Raw genomic sequence first — 22718 nt, forward strand, 5'->3', positions numbered from 1 at the left:
GGTTTTACATTTATTTTAAAGAAACGTGGGATGATTTTTCTCTACTCCCCCAGGCCTCTACTGGTCAAGAGACACCACAATATTTTGAGGCTGTGGTAAAACACCTCAAATATAGACATATATGTACTTACCAATATTTGGACAACTTCCTGAATCCATTTTACCTCATTTTGAAGGAGAACAAGAGTATTCTCAACTTTACCCATACATTCTTACTATGTCAAAAAACAAATGTTTTGAATCACTTCTACAGTAACTTTCTGATGATTTTTTAACTGTAACCTGTGGATTTTTCTTCCATGTTAGTTTTTTTGCCATTAAAATAATCATGTAAAAAACATTCTTGTGGCTTTTTATTTTTTTAAGTAAAAAACTACTAAGATTGGACGAACGGGTTTATATCAAGTTGCTTAGTCAGCTGAATATGCAATTGTTCATGCTGTTGAAGCCTCCAATCGCCCATGTTACTTTAATTGTGGACAGTAGGGGTGGAAGGGAGAGGTTGAGGACGGTTTGAAGCTGTAGGCCTACACCTAGTCTAGTCTGTTTAGTTTTTTTAATGGAAAACCGGGTTGACAGGGAGGATTTATATCTCCTCACCTCTGGTTCAGCCTCCATTGCGTTAGGAGGCGGTAATATACCAATAACGTTGCAGCCAACCTGAGTTAAACATCACAGAAGAAGAAGACTGAGCAATCAACCGGAAGTGAAGCTGCTGTTTTAGTTGGCTTCACCATGCCTAGACCCAAGTCCGTCACAACAATCCACAGTGTTTACGTAGAAACTGAGAACTTGTGTCTGTTCAACAAAATGTATTAGGTGTCATGGACGTTTGAGGGCGAAGAGATGTATCGTGGTTTTCTTAATCCAGGAGAATATACCCGTGGCCCGGCTCCGTTTGTCCACCCACAACATGGACCGCCAATGATGGCGCCCCGCTATGGAGGGCCCTACGGCCCGCCACCGAATGCTCCACCACCCAGACATTTGCCCCCTGGACCATGTCGCTCCTTTTTGCCTGCTGAATCAAACAACGAATACATTCATAGTAGATCCATGGGGGACCATTATATCAATGTACGTAGCCATGTCATTATTAGATAGCTAACTATAGCTAGTACTAGGTGTATTAGCTAGCAAAAGCTATGTAACGTTAGTTAAAACAATGTTAACACATTTGTTCCATGCAACAAACTACTGTTGTATCTGGCCCTTGCATTGCCGTTGTCTGCGTTTGAGTTTTTTTGCAGTTTGTGGGACTAATATTGTAATACTGGAGCATGTGCTGAATTTGTTGTTTGTCCTATTCAGACTCAACCACACTGTAGCAGTTTTTCCATTGACCGCAGCACAGTGATCACTATGGGCAATCAGCAAATCCTCCCTCCAGATACACAGCGGAACCCCAACCATTTAAAGGCCCATCAGAAAGATAAAAGGCAAGCAAGTAGAAGATAAGTGTCAAGAAGCTACTGCATAAACACTGCTTGGAAAATCATCATTCCCATCTACACAGAGGATCCCCACTTAATATCCCGATCAGAATATGCTTCACAATTAAAGGGAACAATTTTATTGACTGACAATTCTATTCTATTTGATTGGGGAGGAGGGAGGTTGGTACATTACTGTTGTAATTCAAAACATCTTCAACTTGTATTACAGCGACAAGGCAGGGGAAGACTTTCTCAGATGCCTTGAATCCAACCAACCACTCCCCGATTATCTGAAAGAGAACATTGCCTCCAGCCTGTCTGAACTGGGGATACCGTCAGGTTCAATATTAGACAGAGGATATGAGAGGCAGAGGCTCAGAAGCAAAAGCCGCAGTCGAAGCCGGGCGCGGAGCAAGAGCCGGGCGCGGAGCAAGAGCCGGGCACGGAGCAAGAGCCGCGCTAAAAGCCGTTGCAGAAGCAAAAGTCGAGTGAGAAGCCGGAGTAAGAGTCACGGAAAAAGCAGAGGCAGGAGCAAGAGCAGAGCCCGCAGTAAGAGCAGGACCCGGGGGAAGAGCAGGGCCCGGAGCAGGCCCCGGAGCAGGAGTCACAGTCGTGGGAGGAGTCAGGGCCGGATGAGTCCCAGTCAGGGTTTCAGTGGCAGCAGTGTCAGTAGTCACACTTCGGCACTCAACACCGATCTGTTACAGGGGCTAAAACGAGTGATGAACTGTAAGGAATTGGAGGACCGCTTACCTGCCATCAAGAATGCCATCCTTACTATTCAGGTAATTTAAAAGGGTCAGGTATTTTCTTGTTTCCTGGCCTCTGTTGTCAGGGCAGCAGATGGGTCACAAGTTTCCAGATCCAGCCCATCTACAATTCATGAAGACAGTTGCTAGTGAAATCTGATTAGATTGTTTCACAAGTACAGTTGTATCTGGCCTGATTGTTGCTGTTTTTCTTTGCTCACAGGCAGGAAACATGGGCATGAACTCGAAGCCCAGTGGCTTCCAAGGGCAGCCTACCACAAGCCAGGACCAGTCCATACCATCAGTGAATGACAGTATGCTCCTCCCGCATGAGCGAGTGGGAAACGACTTTTCCTGGCTCCAGGGCACCAGAGAGGAAGAAACAAAAAAAGAGGTGGATGTCGAGGATGAGGAGTCGTTTCTTTATGGGAACGGAAATGATAGTCAGAGGCAACCATCCTCCGCACTTCAGTTCGCAGAGCAGTCCCAGCCCATGGCACCGTCCACTACCTATCAAGGCCACGTAGAGACTTCACATGCAGGTCAACCCTACTCCCTGAACCAGCCTCTCTTCAGAAACCTTGGAGAGCTCCTTGGGGACCTTAAGCCACGCGGTCAAGGGACCGCTTCCACGCCCACAGTGAAGACTGAGCACACAGGTCAGCAGCCCAACTCCTCCCTCCTCCCAGATGTGCAAGAGGTCGAGAAGATAAAGAACATGATGAAGCACATTGGTCTGAACCTGGGGACGTCGGACATCAGTAAGATCATGTCCAAGCTGCAGGAGCAGAAGGAAGCGAAACTGCCATCGCCGCCGCTGCCCATAGAAGCAGGAAAGCAGGAGGTCAAAATTACTATTCCTGCATTTGGGACTCCAGATGTACAACAAGCACTGGTGTCTTTGCAGTCTCTCATCAAAGGTAAGATGTCATGTTGACTCATTATGCAAGTCTGTGAACTGAACAGTAGTTGTTGCTTGGGAGTCTGGTGGATTCATCCAGTCTAGCATTTCAAGTTCTTTCTTACTTTCTCGCTTTTAAGCAACCAAGGAGAAGCGGGCAAAATGTGATCAGCATTCTCAAAGGTCCACGGACAGGAAGCAGGTACGTTTTCATTTGTAGTTTTCTAATCATTTATATTACCCAGACAACTTTAGAGGGTTCAGGTTGATGTCTTTGCTTAGTCAGTTTTGTGGGTTATACATTTAGTTTTTTTTATGTGCTTTCATGGATTCCTACCCATAGGATGACGATGAGGGTAAAATGAGAACGAGAGAAGCCCTTAGGACCAGAAAAGAAGCCCTGGTGAAGGAACTGGAAGGGTTGCTGAAGGATGATGGTACAGCAGTTTTTTCTACCTTTCGTTGTCTATGTTCTTATTATTATATGTATTACATTAATTCATTAGTAAACACTCGTCCAAGCAACAAACAACAACAATATTTAGTTAGTATAGGAGATAAACAAGGACTAGAAATGCACAGTTCAGTTCTATGCAATGTTGTATGTATGATGTATGTTTCTGCTTCCTCTGGTCAGAAACCTCCTCACGCACACAACTGCCTCCATCAATGTCTGCTAGGGGGCTAACTCCTTAATGCTTCAATGCTAATGCCTGGAATGGCGGCTCTTGTGCTGGTTCTATGTGTTTTGCAGGCTCAGAGTTTTTAATCCCAGTGATAGGGTTCTACTGCCAGAAGTGTGAGGAGTTCATAGGAGACTTGAACACTGCAGAGGCCCACGCAGCCAACCACCGTCGCAAGAACTCCAGTGCGGTAAGAAGTGTCAGTTTCTGTATTTCTTTCTTCCTTCCTTCCCCAACCCACCCAATGTTTTAGTAAACAAATACATAAAGGACATTTTTATTTCTTGCACTGTACGTAACCTGGTTCACCCGTCAGTATGAACCCTGGGTTCCATTCCAGTGCTACAGTAAGAACCAGGGAAAGGCAGGGAAGTGGCACGTTTTGTGCCTTTGTCCTTGTTCGTTCTTTGGGAACATTGTCTCTGATTTTCATGTTATATTCCCTCAAATATACAGACAACTCCGGAAGCTCTTTTTAAAGTGATCAGTGTTCAGGAACAACATTTGTATAACCTTTTTTTCTTTCTACCAGGGATGCCAATAATTCCGAAGTTAACTGTACTCAATTGAATTCAATTGTATTCTTCTCTCTCATCAATTGCAAACATCAGAGAATACAGCTTTAAAAATAAAATAAAAAAGCCTAGTTTATCCATTGCCAAGTTCCTACTTACTTAATACATATGATTTCAAATATATAATTAGATTGTAGCAATGTGTACCAATTGTGTTCCTGTTTTTCATTTCTCCTTATTGTCTTCATCAGAAACATGCAGACAGAGAGGACACAGAACCCCACCACCATCAAAGCAAACACTCCCATCTGCAAGAGAGGAGAGACCAGAGGGAACACAGGGATCAGAGAGATCACAGACATCTGGACCTCAAGCGCAAACTGGAGGATGACTCCAGGGGCCACAAGAGCGACCGTGAGAAGGTCTACGTGAAGGAGGAGAAACCTGCACCCCCCAGGTTGTCGATGACAACGGTAAGAGGGCACACTCCTCCGGGCTTGCTGAAGAGCAGAGGGAGGGATGATGAGGCCAAAATGGACAAAGGCTCTGCTTTTTTTTCACCTGCTAGCGGAAAACATGGCACAGTCAAGGAGGAGGAGGAGGAGGAGGAGGAGGAGGACGGGATGGGGAAACTCTCCAAGCAAGATGGCGATAAAAAAGACAGTGATACTAACAGCTGCAGCAGTAGTGAAAGTGACAGAGGCAAGTCCCCCAAAGGACAAAAGAAGAAGAAAGAGAAGAAGAAGAAGAAAGAGAAGAAGAAGAAGAAGAAGGAGAAAAAGAAGAAGAAAGAGAAGGAGGACAAATCCTAGTTACTCTACTGCCTACAGCTGTTGGTCTCTCTGTATTGGGCCTCTAGTCCAATGTTTTGCTCTGTTGCTGGGTTTTTTCATGGACTATCGAGATTTCGAAAAATACATCCATAAACATACAGTTTTCTCTTCCTGTTGTTTATGTTGACAGAAATTATACTGTGGTGTTGTCACCCAAATGTTCATTCAAATCTGTTTATCAATGTGAGTTGTCAATGTGAGATCATGTCTCACCCAAGGTTCCTGACAAACCTCTTCTCCCTCTTATTGAACAACCCTCACCTTTTGGGCCATTATGTTTAATGTTAATGGTGTTTACAATTGTTTTTGGTTTAGTGCTGCAAATAAGTATTTTTGCAATAAAAGTATTCAACGCAAAGCTGTTCATGCTTAATACATTAAGGGATGATGGTAGCCACTGTACATTACTGTAATTTAGTACTGTACTCCCATCAGTAGGTGGCAGTAATGCGTGTTTTGTGGAACAATTACCCAAGTGAAGAAGCGGTTTCACGTGGAGCAGGTCGCATCTGTTAGCCACAGTAGATAAGTGACCAATACTTATGTGGAAAGACGATTACAGGTAAGCGAAGTCATTATAAACACAGTTTGTGGAATCATTAGCGCAACGCCAATTCAGTTGTCTTAAAAGTTACCTTAGTACAGTAGGACTCTTGCATGCTAGTTAGCATTGCAATATTGTTCTCAGTCTGTACTGTGTTTGACAGAAGTAGACTACGCGTCGGATCGTTCACGAACTACGTCATTTGAAATAGGTGACGATTATTGGAAGCATGAAGAATAGAGCTGGTGGCGGTGTGGACAATCGACTCAAGCAGAGAGTTGAACAGGTTTGAAGGAACTCAGCTGGCAGATTTTATAGTTAGAAAGGGTGCAATGTTGAAAATGTTCGTTTGCTTGTTCGTTTCCTTTACAGTACCTGAGTACTCAGGACGGCGAGTATGTAGACATCACGAAAGTGGCGCTTGAACTGCAAAGACTTTACAGGTGAGTTGGGTACAGTTTCCTGTCACTTACCCCTAGCCCTTTTACCGGGGATTTGCACTCCTTTTACAGTTTTATTCTTCTCAGAATGGACTATGGCCGGCGGAACAAAATTGCATTCAGGATCCAAGTGGAAAAAGGTGAGTGCATTACTACAGCCACCGTTATCTCCTAGTCAAGTTTTGTTTCTGTCCACTGAATTCAGCATGTTCCTTCCAGTCCATACAGTTATATGTAATGAGTCTGGACTGACCGATCTGGAGAACAAGCACTTGGCTAAGAGAGCCCGACACAGCCGAAAAGATGCTGGGTAATAAACACACTATGTTTTTGTTTTGTATTTCAAACAATACAGAATGGTTTAGTAGTATTGTGTTCTGTTTGTTTTTTACAGGGATGGCAGCAGTGTCTCTGATGACACCTCTGACAGTGACGAGGATATTCCTGAAAACCTGGTGCTTAATTCACTTAATATTAGTTAGACGTACTGTATTTTAGGCGACGTATTGATCCATCCTAATATTACGTTTGTTTTGGAATCCCCCATGCCGGATGTTTCCTCTTCCTCAGCCCACGAACCAGATGAACAATTCCCTCATGTCCCTCTATCGGAAGGGGATTCCCGAGAACGCATCATCTCCGCGGGGTGAATCGTCTGCAGCAGACAGCCCTGCGGCTACCCCCCGGGCCACACCCCACAACGCTGGTACCCTGGTGTCTGCAGGTGGTTGGTTTGTAGACAAGGGGCATGGGCCAGAGCGAGACAACATCCTGATTGACCTGTGTGAGGAGGAGGGGGAGGGACTAACAGGTGCTGCTGGACATGTAAGTCATTGTTGGGGTGATACTTTTGTATGTGTTGCAAGATGCATTGGGTTAATTTGCTGACGTTTTACAAGGTATTATAGGTGGCGACTGATTGGAAATGCTTTAGATATGTGCTAGAGAAACACTTTGCAGTACTGTTTGCTATTGATTGGTCAACGGTACGGTCAATGTATCTCACAGCAGAAAGATACCGATGTGTCGATGTTGGAACCTGAGAAGACTCCCAAAAAAAAAGGACTTACAAAGTCCAGACGGCGGAAAGCGGCGGAATCCAAAGGGAAGGATGGCGATATCGAAGCCAGTATAATGAGCAAGAAAGGTAGTCCTTGATCACAAAAAGACTAACCCTGACCTCATCCACAACAGAAACAGAAGACCCACCACATCAGAAGTTAGTGCCAGTATTGTCAATGTAGCTTCAACACATTTGTCTTGTGTCTCCAGCCAAGACGAAAGGCCCTGAACTGCAAGCCTCAACAGTAACGTTTGAAGACGTCGGAGGGAATGACGCAACCTTGACGGTGAATAACGAGCAGATCTTGCTCCAACTGTTCTGGATTGACCAATGTCTATATTCCCGTTCAACCCCCAACCACATGGCACGACACACAGGTTGAAGCCAACTCTCAACATGCGCGGTAGCCAATCCAGCAGCGTCTAATGTGCTTCCCCGGTGTGTGTTGAACACTGCAGGAGGTGTGTAAGCTGCTCATCCACATGAGGCACCCGGAGGTGTACCAGAAGCTGGGTGTGGTCCCTCCACGGGGCTTCCTCCTCCATGGACCCCCCGGCTGTGGCAAGACTCTACTGGCCCAGGCCGTGGCTGGGGTGAGTGGGCCATGTCGTCCCTTCAGTGTGTTTTCAACATGATGTGGTCAGAAAATGTATCTGAGGTGACTGCATTATGCCACTTACAGACCACGCCATGAAAATAATCTGTTACCGTCAGTTTTTCCAAGTCTTGCCGGAGCCATGCCACGGCCAAGCAATATTAATGGTCCGACTGCTAGTGAGCATAATAATACTTTTGGGTATTCTTATGTCTGATAATTGATACTGTGTAATCTCTGATGGTACACAACAGTCGACAACTTTGTTTGCATTGTTGACAAGCTTATTTAACAGTTAAGAATAAACATGTTGGCAAAAAACATTAGCTAAATATTAAGCACTGTGTAAACTACATCAATAGTGAACAACCTATTTTAACTGTCTCTATTTTACTGTGGCAAAAAGTTATTGTAGATGCCTTTTCACTGTTTGATTACTATTGTCAGTTGTTATTTTGTTTATCGTATTAGTTTTGTTTGATTGTTTTTGGCCACTAGGGGCACACCTCATTTAAGCTGTATATTATGACGGTAATTAGGGTAAGGGCATGCAGCTGGCTTGGAGGCGATGCTTGTTTTTTACGTTTGACCAGAGCAAGAAAAAACAGAGTACTTAGTCACACAAATTTTAAGTATGTTTTTGTTTGTCGTATCAATGGATTGAATCTACCAAAAATGCTGAATCTGTTTGGTATCAACAACACAAACAAACATGAGTAACAACAAACAGTTTGTTACCCAGGGAGAGGGGTGACTGTTACCCGTCTTCCACCTCACCCGTCATCGAGATTGAACCCGTAACCTAGAGTGAGAAGCACGGGTGTTTACATGTGAACACCTTGGCCCACACGAAGCTGAAACCTTCATTGAAGCAATGGAGTTGTCAGTAACTCACAGCAGTGCCCTTCTTTGTTCTACCAGGAGATGGACTTGCCCATGCTGAAGGTGTCTGCTCCAGAACTGGTGTCAGGAGTCTCCGGGGAGTCTGAGCAAAAACTCAGGGAACTGTTTGAGCAGGCTGTGGTAAGCCCCACCTCAATCTCTCAGCATCCTGTCGTAGAAATGTTTTCCTTTTGTGCATTAACACCCAAACAAAGTAAAACATTGTAAATGTGCTTGAATAAGTTAGAGTCCATTTGCGAGTCAAAACAGTTCATATTGTCAAACAGACTGCAGTCCTGTTGGATTGTCATGTTAGATTAGACCTAACCAGTCCTGTACCATTACCCCGTCCCTGCAGACCAACTCCCCATGCATCATGTTCATTGATGAGATTGATGCCATCACCCCCAAGAGAGAGGTGGCCTCTAAGGACATGGAGAGGAGGATAGTCGCCCAATTACTCACCTGCATGGATGGTAAGAGGTATATTAATGGCTGCACAGCCACAGTTGGCTGTGGATCAATTATTAATGAAATGTAAGTTTATCCTTTCAAGCCAGAAAAATGTACCTTTTACTCTCTGTAGTTTCCATTTCTATGGTACTTAACTTGTCTGTTTCCCCGCAGACCTGAACGCTCTGGCCGTCACTACCCAGGTGTTGGTCATCGGTGCCACCAACAGGCCAGACTCCCTGGACCCTGCGCTACGGAGGGCCGGACGCTTCGACCGGGAGATCTGCCTCGGCATACCCGACGAAGAAGCTCGTCTGAGGTGGGTCCCGTAGCTCCACAGTCCAAATGGCTAATGAGGCCCTGCTGTTGTCAGTAGGGGGACTACATTATTAGAGGGTTTGGGGGTTAGTCACACATGGGCGTTACACTGCGTACGTTTCACCTCATATTAAGATGTAAAAACTGCTCTATTATTTGAACTTGTGTTGCTTGTGTCTGCTCTGTCTCCAGGATTTTAAAAACACTGTGCCGGAAACTGAAACTTCCGGAAGACTTTGGCTTTCGACAGCTGGCGAGGCTCACCCCGGGGTACGTGGGCGCCGACCTCATGGCGCTGTGTCGCGAGGCTGCCATGAGCGCAGTCAACAGAGTCCTCCTTGAGACGCAACAGCAGACACAGAGCCCGGGGCTTGTGTCCATGGAGGAGGAGGAGGCTGGAGGGCCCCAGGGGGAACAGACTCCAGCTCCAGGTCTCCAGGAGGCTGCCACGGATATGGAAGAGAGCTGCACATCACTGACCATTCCAGACGTCCTTTCCCCAGCAGACGCCTCGCTGGCTAAAGAGGAACCTGCAGAGGTGAGGGGAAGAAGCTTCAGCTGTTTCCACTGCCAAGCAGCCCAGGTGTTGTTACAGGGAGAAGTGTTGTCAATCAGCTTATATTATGTGTTTGTTTGTTTTTTTACTTGTATATCTCATATATTTAACACAAATGTTTCTCTATTTGTATCTTACACAAATTGCATTAGTCATATTTCCGAGTCACTATTTCAAACGGTTCATAGAATGCTTCCTTCACCAGCAGGGGGAGCTGTCTCGCCTGCTGTCTCTCCTGAAGAGCAGCGAGTCCCTCTCGGAAGAGCAGCTCGCCGGCCTCTGCATCCTCATGTCCGACTTCGAGTCGTCCTTGGCCAGCGTGCAGCCGTCCGCCAAGCGCGAGGGCTTCGCCACTGTGCCCGACGTCACGTGGGCGGACGTGGGCGCCCTGCAGGACATCAGGGAAGAGCTGACCATGGCCATCCTGGTAAGCCCTCCCCACACCCGGGGGAAGATCATGTTGAGTTGACAGAGGAAGCAGGACTTGGACAGGTTAGGTTCGTTTGTTTTGAACTCTCCTGAGGATATCCTGTCAATGTCTTTTTGATAATGGAAGCCAGTCAGCAACAACTGTGCCGTGGTTCTTTCCTAAATTTGTATAGGTCTCAAGGAAGGGGTTGATTTTAATTGATTACGATGATTTCTGGTGGAAACCATGAGTCTTACCAACTGGCATGATAGAATCTTATCTTTCTGGTTCATGCTAGGTTCATGCCGTCTTCTCACGTTCAATAGACTGAGTGCTGAGTCAGTATTGATGTATACAGAGCAATTCATGTAAATGCGTTCGGCTAGCCTTCAACAGGTTCAGGTTCGGTATCGGTCAAGATAGTGTGAATTAGTTTGACTTCAGTATGAATGGTGGTATTGTGCAGTATTGATGAATAGTGTGTGTGTGTGTGTGTGTCCTCAGGCTCCAGTGCGGTCACCGGAGCAGTTCAAGGCCCTGGGTCTCAGCGCCCCTGCAGGGGTGTTGCTGGCTGGTCCACCAGGATGTGGCAAGACTCTGCTGGCAAAGGTACAACTCTCCTCCATTCCTATTTCAATTGTCAGTATTTCTTCACCACTGCAAAATGCTATTTCTTTAAATAAAAGTATTTAAAGTTAGGACTTGACACTGGCTATCTGCATACCTCTAAAGTTTTAGTACGTTTAAAGTTCATTTTTTATTATTGTGTTTTGTATTTCACATGTTGTTTTGACTCCTCACAGGCAGTGGCCAATGAGTCAGGACTAAACTTTATCTCAGTCAAGGGGCCTGAGTTGCTCAACATGGTGAGTCACCTAGCTGTCTGTCTCAGACTGTCTGTCTCAGACTGTCTGTCTCAGACTGTCTGTCTCAGACTGTCTGTCTCAGACTTAACGTTTCAGATAATCACATAAGCCTGTAATGCTTATTTCTACATTATTTAATGTCTCAGCTTGTTGCTTATGGCACTTGGGAAACTTTGACAGACCACAGGTATAACTAAGCCTGCTTTCTTGTCGATTAACTCAAATGTGTCGCCTGAAGCTCACCAGTGTCTCTTCCAGGTTATTGAATGTAATTTACTAGTAAAGTTACCCATAAGGTAACTGGTTTGTCTATGCGGAAGCTTTAACTGAATTAAGACATCCTAGGTTACATTGACATGCAAATTGGGCTCTTTTCAGAAATGGTTGTCTAATAATTGCAGGAACAGTTTGTTTTTCTTTCTTTCAGCATTGTAGTTTCCCACCCACGTATTAACATTGACATGGTTTGAACCTATGCCCCCTCCCCCCACCCCTCCCCACCAGTATGTTGGAGAGAGCGAGAGGGCCGTGCGACAGGTATTCCAGCGAGGACAAAACTCCGCCCCTTGCGTCATCTTTTTCGATGAGATCGACGCTCTGTGCCCGCGCCGCTCCGGCCACGAGGTGAGCGAGGAGACCGTTTCTTCCTCTGTCGTTTTGGGCCGTTAACAAGGTAGCAGCTGGTGACGGTCCCTGGGCTGCCGGCTTCCAGCACACAGGAAACAACTTGTTTGCATTCATAAAGTCATGGTGATGTTAATATAATGGTCCATGTGTGTCCCCAGTCTGGTGCCAGTGTGCGTGTTGTCAACCAGCTGCTGACAGAGATGGATGGTCTAGAAACGAGGCGACAGGTTTTCATCATGGCTGCCACCAACAGGCCAGGTAGGCAAGATAATGGGTCACACCTATAGATATCCACATCATGCACATAGTAATATTATTAACTCATTTGACGTCTGTACTCTTAAATACCTTACTGCCTATTAACATACTCTCTTACATTTGACCCGTAACATTTTTTCCACTGAGCTAGTCAGTAGTTCTAGCTCGAATTAAGTCTTTGTAAATAAGTAACCATGGTTGAGTCTTTCTGCAGACATCATTGACCCGGCTGTCCTGAGACCAGGCCGCCTGGACAAGACCTTGTACGTGGGCCTGCCCCCTCCAGCTGACCGCTACGCAATCCTGCTCACCATCACCAAGGTAACGGCACCACACAAACACCACTGATCCCATCGATTGCTGTTATTAAAATAAGTGCAAAATAGAGATGGTGGCATTGTATTGTAGGAAAGGGTCGTCAGTTAATGACTTTATTCATAACAATGCAATGTGTGTCTGTGGTAGGGGGGCACCAGGCCCCATCTGGAGCAGAACCTGAGCCTGGAGGAGATTGCCCATGATGAGCGCTGTGACTGTTTCACGTGAGGGCCTTTCATACTGTATTGAAGCACCATTTTCTTTTTTGGACTGTGTTACTTGAGTTGAGTATATCTCAAACGGATGTTTCCAATATAATGACTGTTTGTATTGTTCTCTGTAGGGGGGCAGACCTGTCAGCTTTAGTTAGAGAAGCATCTGTCAACGCCCTGAGAGCCCATCTACTGACCCACCCCTCTCCTGCCTTTTCAGGTAGAACTTTGTGTGTGTATAACACAAATATAGTTATAAAACACTGTTTGAATGGGCCATGTCAAATAGTGGTCTTAAAGAGGCATGTTAGATCTTCTAGACTGTGCAAGTCGGGAGAAAAAGTTTTTCTTTATCAGTGTTTTTTGTTTGAATGGCTTGATGTTTTTTCAAACTTTCCTCGTAAGTCAATAGCAGGACTGTTTTCCATTATAGACCATGATGAGGTCACCAGTCCATTTCCCTGATGCATATGGTATGTTTTTATACACGGGCTTTTTGTGCTCAGGTCACACGTTCTCAAAAGGCTCAGTAGCGGACATCAGGGTCACCAAGGAGAACTTTGAGGATGCCTTCAAAAAAGTGCGTCCGTCGGTTTCTAAAAAAGTAAGTAAACATTTTCTAAACCCCTGCAAGGTTTTATGACGTTAGGCTGTGCAGAAAACGGTTAGACGTTACAGATTCAAGTAATAGGATCCCTCTGTACTAAATATACCCTGAGGTGTTGTCAATGTTACATGCAAAGGATGCATGTAAAACCAAACAAATACACTGAACACAAAGATAGTTCCACAGCATGGCCCATGTATTGAGGTCTTGTTCAATGGGTGTGGTCAAGGTTTTGCGTGGAGCTAAAGATCTACATTCCAGCTCAAGTTTCAGATGAACACCGTTTATTAACCTGTCGGTTATGTTTTAGCTGTTTCAACCCCAGGTCTTTATTAAGTTAGTCCTTAATATGTTAGTCCCATCAAACATGTCAAAAAAAGGATTCAAAGCTATGCAGTGCTTCAACCCTCTCCCATTTGTCCCCTACCCAATGTTTTTTATTTTTTTATTTATGATCTGACTTTTTTTTTTTTACTAGTCTGACCTGTCCTGATTGAGTGTCAGGACAGCGGATGGCTGGGACTCCCCTCACACTGTGTATCCTGCAGGTTTCACTGCAGGATACACTGGAGGATAACATCTTCTCTTCCCAACAGGACCAGCGTATGTATGAGCTGCTGCGGGAGTCTCTGACGCGATAGTGGCAGAGATGTGAGGACGGGACCTAGGAGCACTGTGATGAAAGGGTCATGTCTGTCATGTTTTTACATTTTCACTTTTTGTTCTTTTTTTATAGGTCTAATCACACTTGATATAAATGTTTATTCTGTTTAACGAATGCAGAAGTAAATCTTAGGAATGCCGTTGTTTCCGTTTGTTTATTATGTAATACTGGATGTGTCTGTTTCCTGTGACGAGCTGATGTTACTCATGGTGTACTAGCATACCACTGCCTTTTCTGTGAATCGATATTTAATGACTAAAGGAACTATGAAAAACTAAAAAGCGTGACTTGGTGGACTCCACTGCAAACCAATAACAGTACCAGAGAAATATTGAATATTGGTTTAATATAACTCATTTGAGGCAATAACAGCAAAAGGCAGTGGTTACACAATGAGGGTGGAACTGTGACCCTTGTCAATTGGGCTGAGGACAAAACAAAAAATTAAGACTTTCTCCAGCATGTTCAGCTTGTATTTTAATACTGATGTATTTGCAACAGCCCACAGTTTCTTTTATTACCCCTGTTGCAGAGGCCCTAAGAAAAACACATCCAGTCAACATCTGGTGCGTGACCATCAAGGCCTTCATCCCTCAGTGAAAGCCATTTTAAAGTGACAAATAATAGTGGATTATATAGTCTGTCTATCCTGCTCTTTAGATTGAGGATGTTGTCAAAGGAAGCAGTTCTATTGTCTCCATATCAGGTTCCTCCAACAGTGCTTCCTGGTTCGCAAATGTAAAGGACACAAAACTATTCAGGCGTCAGAATAAAGTGAGTGTTAGGCACGGGTCAGGACCAGAGGAAAGAGAAATTTGGTTTCAGTTCAGTTGGCCTTAGATTTGGTTTCTATTAGAGACAAACAAGGGTGTCAAGATAATTCTCATATTACAAGTAGCCATGAATTGTTCTATACAACCAAGAGGAAACACTGAAGCTGACTAAAGACTAGCTTTTGTGGACACCTAGCTAACAGTTCAGCCGTCTTGCATTTCCATACTTGTCTGACAAGTAAAAAATGCATTGCACACAAGGCCACATTTGGTCTAGATACAAACTCAAAGACAAAACATTTGATCTAGATTTGTACAGCGTTGCTAATTCCATTCTTTCCTCCACTTAACTATTTGATTAGTGATTATGCAGGGAAACAAAACTGTAGCTGTCACATTTAAAGATCTTGAGCACTGACTGTTGCCCGTCCCCTAGAATATTTATAAAATCAGTGATGTTGGATAGAGGAATTAGCAACTTCAATATAAACATTCAGATCCAAGTAACATAAAATAACTACAGAATGTGAGGAATGACATCATGGAGTACACTACATGGAGTACACAATTTTGCAAGAAAACAATTGTACACAATAAATTGTTTTTAGATCTTTGACCATAAGGTGATGTGCAATATTAAGTAGTAACTTAATATTGTACAGTGTTTCCAAAATTAAATCAACCATGAAATCGAATTTGCTTGTTACATAAAGCAACCAATCATTTCGCTCTATGCTACAGTGACCTAGTCTTATTAAACAACCAACGTTTGCAGAATCATGCCGAGATTTACATTTGAATTCATTTAGTCATTTATCCCAAGATAAAACGTCACTTCAAATATAGAATCAAACTCCACCCAGCCTATTTTTAAGCACGTACAAACAACTAGCCTACATTACAGTGCAAAGTATTTTCAAGGAACCAACTCCTAACGATGATGACAGTAGATGACTGGAATGCGAGCAGTAAAGGCTGCTTCTACGATGAATGTTACAGCCTTCTTCATTCACTAACATTAAGGTATTATTGTCTTATTAAATAAAGGGGATATGAAAAACGAAAAAATTCTAAAAACGTGTCACAACTTGAACTCCCACACCTGAAAAAAGTAAAATAAAAAAAACAAATGCATATTAAGAAAATGTTATTAAATATGCAAAGCCGTTAAAAATATATTTGGGCTGGTGAATTTCAGCCTGTGTCAGGATGATGGATTTTGCTCAACTAGACAAACAGAAGAGCAGTTTACTCCAGCTTAACATCCCCTTTCAGGGTCCTCTTCACTCGAGAGTAAGGGCTGAGCTTGTCGTCCATAATGAAGTCATACAGGACCTTCACCCATGATGTGTAATGGGGCAGGTCGTCATAGTATTCAGGGGCCATCTTCTTCACCTGTGTTACAAGTGGAGGTAAACACACATGACTTTGTTACTCATGTTCAGCGTATTCCAAACAGAACATAATATGAAAATTTGTGTGAAGTGCTTATAACTCATTTTCATTAATAAAAAATAAAAAAATGTTTTAAGCAGTGACCTTACTGTAGCAAGCTAAAGAAGCCTTCCCTCTAAAACGTTTCTTTAGAAAAGATTTAACCCTGTAAGACCCGGTTTAAATAACCCAGCATGCAGACACTAAAACATGTTAATTTGGTCAATTTCAGAAAAAGGACAATAAAATCTTTATATAACCTTTATGGGTTGCATTTTTAAATGGTTGGCATATTGCTGTTGTAATTCGATTATAGAAAAGTGTTTTTATAACTTTAAACGTACGTTTTATTACAGGCGGATTACATAATAGGCTGGTATGACTATCGGAAGTGCTATTAAAACAGGCTTACGTGAATAACGAGCTTTATATACCCCACAATGATCCGACTAGAAAAACATTTGGCTACATGATGTTTACCTTTTGTGCTTACAGTCAGGTTAATAGTTACATTGTACGTAATCTAACTAGGCCTCGCCTCCACAGCCCATAACATGAACATTTGAATGTCTTCTCCCCACCACCCCCACATGTTTACATACCAGAGGAAGTCTGCATCCTGGGATGCTGGGGAAGTCATGGTGCTCGTTGTGGTAGCCCACATTGAAGGTGAGCAGATTGAGGGAACCGTAATAAGAGTAGGTCTCGTGGCCCTTCAGGAACATGTAATGCTCAGCAATAAAATGACCTGATATGGGGTGCAGACCCATCCCCAGCAAAGAGCCGGCCAGCATGTAGACAACGGGTTTGGCTCCCCACAGCCAGTAGAGGGTGACATTGAAGGCCAGCTGAACAGCCAAGTTGGTCAGCTCCAACCTGGTGATGGGTTTGGGGTTGATGCAGAGGGGACGGATGGCATAGAACAGAGGCTGGAGGATGATCCAGATGAACTTGCGGAAGCGTGTGCAGAAGAACCAGCCTTCAAAGTTGGTAGGAATGTCCACGTCCACGCCGTCCCCTCCCAGGTACCGGTGGTGGTCGAGGTGGTAGCGCTTGAAGGAGGCCGAGTACGGCAGGCCGATGGGCAGGTTGGCGAACATGGCAAAGTAGCGGTTCCACATCGCCCGGTTGTTGCCAAACGCGGTGTTGTGAGAGATCTCGTGGATGGCTAGCGTCATGGAGTGATTGATGCAGCTGCCGAAGGCGTAAGTCCAGAACATAACCCATTTCCAGTCCAGGTCTTTAACCAGGTAGAACGCCAAGAACTGAATGCCCACCATCAGGCAGACAATCCACTTGAGTCTTAGGTCTGGCCCCATTAGAGTCTTGATCTCAGGATACTTTGCTGTTTAAAAACAAACAAGCAGGTTTGGTTGGTCAAGTCTGACATTTCTCCATTTCATCAAACATGAAAACATGTTTTAAGTAACAATAATGGTGTGCCTATTATGTTTAGACTAAGGTTGGGAAAATAACATTATTTTTGAAGAATGCGAACACTTTATAGTCTCCTATACTATGCATGTAGTTACAAACTTAAATATAAAATAGGGATGGGAATGATTCATTGGCATACTTATACAGAATCAAAAAATCTTTTGGTACCATTCACCATACCATATAAACATTTTAAGAATCATCCTTTGATATGATTTATGACCAGTATAGTACAGATTTCTATGGCCTGATGCAATTCTGAGTAAATTGTGACATGAGAAAGCAATTTCATTGGTTAAATATAGCTAAGCAACTGGGTTGCTACAATATTGTTTGACATTTAGGGATATTAGATTTCTACACATGGTCTAGTCAGTGCCAGCATATTTATTTACCTGCATGCAAATACATTACAATAACAATTCCGACATCAATGGATTGGCCTTGTAATTTTTTTTTACATGTGAGTAACATTCATTTTTTTCACAGGAACTCCACAAAACCTGAGAATGTTCCCAAATTAAAAATATAGCCTCATGCCTAATCAAATCAGATGACCTAATAGTGACAAATTAATTTGTTACAAGGAAATTATGTGGCATTGGCAGCAGTAAAAAAATAAAAAAATAAACTTCCTATTCAAATGCTTATCAGCATTGTGGTAAGACAAACATTAGTTAGCAGTGATGCAGGCAAATAAGGCCTGCCTATAACTGAAATGCAGTATATTTATCATAAACTGTGGCAAAATTGCTACACACCCACCAGATGGTAGTACCTTTTATTGTTGTGTATTCATCAGTGGTATACAGAATGTAATCTCAAGCAAGTAATTTATCATCTTTTGAGCAAAGGCAAAACATGATCAGTTTGACATTTGACTTAAAAGTATTGATTAAATGGGGAAAGGGTAAGTTCAGTGAAAGCTTAGTATCATGTCAAGTTCAGTTGACCTTGAATGTTGTATAGCTAACGCGTGTATGGACTGTGGGATTCCAGTAGACTACACCATTACTGTAACCGTATGAACCCCTTTATGACTAGGACAACTTTAATAACTTTAACAGTACTCAATGCTGGCTTTATTATCTTAAAGCCATTTTCCCATAAGGTTCTGCGATGCTCTTTGACCAGTTGGTTTTACTGTGATATGTGATAAGGCTTGCTGACATGGACAAGAAAGTCTGGTAAAGTGAGGCAGGGTGAGGGTGGTTCAGCAGACTACATACTATTCTCCTCAGTTTGCTGACAGATGTCAGAGGCAATCATATGCAGTCTGCAACATCTTATTACCTTACTTGCCTGGGCCACTTCTATGAACTGTATTTTCAGAGACTCCAGAAGGCTACTTAAAGATTAATATGAGAGAGCTTGGCATAATTAGGCAGGCTGTAATAGTCTAATTGTATTGGTATGCTAACCATCTAGTCACTACTTACGAGAACCCTACCAGTAGTTTTTCAGGTTTGCGCCTGAGATAATGTATTTGAACTAGTACATTTTATTCCTCAAAATGTGCTTAAGGCCCACACAGAAAAAACGGTCATGAAATGTAGGGCTAATAGCCTGCAGAGTAATAGCTGTTTATCTACTACAAACAAGTCACAGCAAAGTTCTTCCCTGAGTGAAAGCCACATTGTTCTGCAAGGGGGCTGGTATGGTGGGTGAGGCCTGAGACATGTGATCTCAGTTAGCAGCAAGGGCCTACTAAACTCTAAAACACCAAATAAGTTACCTACACTTTAAATTAGGCCCAAAAAGTGGACAAAATACTTGTATCTGTACGTAAGACCAGAAAAGTACCTTAATGTCTCCTAACAACTTTGCACCAGCAGAGCATGTTGCCATTAATTTTTAAGTTTGGGTAAGCCTCTGCTGTCAATGAGTTCTTTATAATATCAACAGGCCCTTATTCTGTGTACAATGGCAGGACTCTCCATAAGCCAATTAACTTAAGTATCTGTTATGCTAACGTTAGAAAAACTACATTAAGGTAACAAGAAGCACAAATGCCAACCTATTGTTATAAATGTATTCTGATTTGTAATTAAGATCTGAAGTCATATGGGACTTAACTTAATGGGTTTCAGCTTTATATACACCAGACATTTTGGCCGAGTACCACAATGCTTAAAATATTTAAGATAGAGCTAGGCTAGCTGACCTTTTGACTTCTGGACTTGGTAGCTTCAACGTTTTACATCGCATCGACTGAATGTTCATGTCATGTGACATGTGCACTTTCCATTTGCTGCAATCCAGATCACCGTTTCCCTAATTTCTCAGATTTAGCCAACTAATATATATTTGTTATCAATAAATCGTGGAATTTGCTTAGGTCTACAGAGCATCTTCAAAGTTATTTGCTACTTGATTTAATTTGACTATCCATTACAACTGTTTGTCAGTCTCAATGAGACTCATCAACTAAAACATTACAATTAGGCTGCGACTGCATATTGAATGAAAGACCGTGCCATTGGCATTGCAGCAACTGATAATTCAGCTAACTACTGTAGTTGGTTAATGTAGCTAACGTTACCGCGTAAGCTAGTAGGTCGATGGCTAACGGTTTCCCAATCACCGTAACAAAAATACACACAGCTAACGTTAGTATATCTAGCTAGTTTACTGTTGTATGGGTCTAACAATTGCCTAGCTGTAACTACTTTGCGGGGTTTTCAATAATATAGCTAGGCCAGATAACCTGGTTTGTTCAAGTGTTCCATTACAAATTGTTGGGAGTGTTCCATTACAATTTTTTCTCAGAAGTTGTTTAAGCCAAGTACGACGCAATAAACTAGGTAGCTAGTCAGCTAGTTTGATACAAAGAGCACTCGCTGATTAGCTTGCTGACTCATCCAGGGCATATTCAATCATGTCCGGAATATAACATTTCTTGGTTGGGAGAGTTAGGTGCTAACGTTGTAAAGGATGAGCTAACGTTTTGTTGCACTGTGGACGCGATAGCCATAGCTAACGGAAACAAAAATGTTTGCCACACGGACTCACCCAATATTTCTTTCCTCCTGTCGGCATGCGGCTGATCTGTATAAACCCATTCATAGTCCTCACGGGCGACGCGGTTCCCCATGTCTTCTCTCCGTTATGAGACGTGAAATGCCTCTGAAATAATATATCAAACGTTATTCAAGAACATGCAACAAAACCTCGTTACCTAACGGGCTCCGGCTCTTCCTTAAAAAAACTATACCCTTCTGTCGGTGGAAGTAGTACCTTTCTCCGCCCACTTGGGCTTGCGCCTCCTTCTAAGGTCTTGCTTTGTAGTTGAAAATAGGAAATTGTGTACAATCACGAATGTATTCTTCAGATAAAAAATAAAACAAAATAAAAACACAACTTAATCATTCTCGTCAGAGCTGAAACACAAATCCCTCTTCGTAAATATATTTAAAGGTAAATAAAATAGGCTGTCTGTCACCAGTGTTGCGTCTGAACGGGTTCATTGAACGAAAGTTCATGAACTCGTTCATAATTTTGGTGAACGTGAACTGAACGTACTGTATTGTTCTGAATGTTCATTGTGATGCAAAATGAGTGTGTGTTCAACAAAATAACTATTTATCCTTTAAAATTAGACTAAGGATTTCATCAGCTACATCCTTAATTGGCACTAGTGGGAACTACTGGGATTAATATCCTGGTGGAAACAGACTGTAGAAATTGTCCAGTATACTAGACTATATCAGGATTTTTAGAAAACGATTATTTCTATGAATCCTCAAATCCATAACGCAGCACATCCCATGGGTTACTGGCATTTTGTTGTTGTTGATTTTCATCGATCAAACACCATTGGTAGCTTAATTGCAATCGAATACATCAACAACAACAAAATGCCAACAACAACAACAAGCTAATCAGCGAGTGCTCTTTGTATCAAACTAGCTAGACTAGCTACCTAGTTTATTGCGTCGTACTTGACTTAAACAACTTCTGAGAAAAAATTGTATATATATATATATATATATATTAGCCTATTCGAGCATTATGCTACGGAGAGTAAAACATTTTATTCACCAACCTAAATTTGGATGAAACAATCTGCTAGCAGAATGCATGTAAATAAATGTTTGATGTTATATTCCACGCTATATGACAAAATAAGAACAAAAGCTTAAAACAGAACAGCGCTTACTGTGACCTGTAGACTAATTGGTCTACTTTATAGGCTACAGTTAAATAAAACACACATTTGCTTATGTAAACAGACTGTTACAAGGCACTGTATGCAACTACCTGAACTGTGTCCCTAATCTACTTTCAGAACCTTGCATTTAGGCTACCACGCACTTTGCATCACTCTGATAAAGCATTTAAGAAACGTATAAATATCAATACATTGTTTAAAACCAAAAACTAGTTAGATATTTTTGTGAACATAATATTTTCTTATTATTTTCATGTTGGTACCTTAATGTGATAAAATCCTTTTTTTGGATGTCGTTGTAATACGATTAAATTAATCATACTAACATACTCACTGGTGTATGGATATGTTAACTTCTTTTAATTGGATTGATTCCTCAAATCCATAACGCAGCACATCCCATGGGTTACTGGCATTTTGTTGTTGTTGATTTTCATCGATCAAACACCATTGGTAGCTTAATTGCAATCGAATACATCAACAACAACAAAATGCCAACAACAACAACAAGCTAATCAGCGAGTGCTCTTTGTATCAAACTAGCTAGACTAGCTACCTAGTTTATTGCGTCGTACTTGACTTAAACAACTTCTGAGAAAAAATTGTATATATATATATATATATATATATATATATTAGCCTATTCGAGCATTATGCTACGGAGAGTAAAACATTTTATTCACCAACCTAAATTTGGATGAAACAATCTGCTAGCAGAATGCATGTAAATAAATGTTTGATGTTATATTCCACGCTATATGACAAAATAAGAACAAAAGCTTAAAACAGAACAGCGCTTACTGTGACCTGTAGACTAATTGGTCTACTTTATAGGCTACAGTTAAATAAAACACACATTTGCTTATGTAAACAGACTGTTACAAGGCACTGTATGCAACTACCTGAACTGTGTCCCTAATCTACTTTCAGAACCTTGCATTTAGGCTACCACGCACTTTGCATCACTCTGATAA

At 42.5% G+C, this 22718-nt stretch overlaps 3 protein-coding genes and 1 non-coding gene across 8 annotated transcripts; 3 read left to right on the forward strand and 1 right to left on the reverse strand.

Annotated features, from left to right (window-relative positions):
• Positions 1–732: 732 nt before the first annotated feature.
• si:ch211-195b21.5 (uncharacterized) lies at positions 733–5466 on the forward strand. Of its 2 annotated transcripts, XM_067236389.1 has the most exons (9): positions 733–1077; positions 1312–1439; positions 1666–2221; positions 2409–3105; positions 3227–3288; positions 3430–3523; positions 3841–3959; positions 4536–4757; positions 4853–5078. In XM_067236389.1, the coding sequence occupies exons 1-9, from the start codon at positions 847–849 to the stop codon at positions 4937–4939; spliced, it is 2196 nt and encodes a 731-aa protein (XP_067092490.1). In that variant the 5' UTR covers positions 733–846; the 3' UTR covers positions 4940–5078. The 2 variants fall into 2 exon arrangements, with proteins under 2 accessions (XP_067092490.1, XP_067092489.1); XM_067236388.1 differs by having other exon boundaries at positions 4536–5466.
• LOC136943704 (small nucleolar RNA SNORA54) lies at positions 4054–4188 on the forward strand. The gene has a single exon (XR_010876715.1). It is a non-coding gene; the product is annotated as a small nucleolar RNA SNORA54 (small nucleolar RNA).
• Positions 5467–5599: 133 nt separating the features above from the next.
• Positions 5600–14067, forward strand: nvl (nuclear VCP like). 4 transcript variants are annotated; one of them, XM_067236164.1, is made up of 24 exons: positions 5600–5679; positions 5873–5947; positions 6034–6104; positions 6189–6241; positions 6321–6411; positions 6496–6556; positions 6672–6926; positions 7110–7248; positions 7374–7450; positions 7623–7757; positions 8681–8782; positions 9000–9117; positions 9269–9413; positions 9605–9950; positions 10174–10395; positions 10882–10986; positions 11181–11243; positions 11748–11867; positions 12029–12128; positions 12343–12449; positions 12594–12670; positions 12790–12878; positions 13165–13262; positions 13862–14067. In XM_067236164.1, the coding sequence occupies exons 2-24, from the start codon at positions 5891–5893 to the stop codon at positions 13904–13906; spliced, it is 2676 nt and encodes an 891-aa protein (XP_067092265.1). In that variant the 5' UTR covers positions 5600–5679; positions 5873–5890; the 3' UTR covers positions 13907–14067. The 4 variants fall into 4 exon arrangements, with proteins under 4 accessions (XP_067092265.1, XP_067092268.1, XP_067092267.1 ...); XM_067236167.1 differs by lacking the exon at positions 13862–14067 and adding an exon at positions 13744–13861; XM_067236166.1 differs by having other exon boundaries at positions 5639–5679; positions 5825–5947.
• A 191-nt stretch (positions 14068–14258) lies between these two features.
• Positions 14259–20757, reverse strand: degs1 (delta(4)-desaturase, sphingolipid 1). Its single transcript, XM_067236168.1, has 3 exons — positions 20586–20757; positions 16739–17481; positions 14259–16097 (listed from the first exon to the last, which is right to left on the reverse strand). The coding sequence occupies exons 1-3, from the start codon at positions 20665–20667 to the stop codon at positions 15951–15953; spliced, it is 972 nt and encodes a 323-aa protein (XP_067092269.1). The 5' UTR covers positions 20668–20757; the 3' UTR covers positions 14259–15950.
• Positions 20758–22718: the final 1961 nt, after the last annotated feature.

The sequence above is a fragment of the Osmerus mordax genome, chromosome 5 (assembly GCF_038355195.1).
Source record: "Osmerus mordax isolate fOsmMor3 chromosome 5, fOsmMor3.pri, whole genome shotgun sequence".
Classification (NCBI taxonomy): Eukaryota; Metazoa; Chordata; class Actinopteri; order Osmeriformes; family Osmeridae; genus Osmerus; species Osmerus mordax.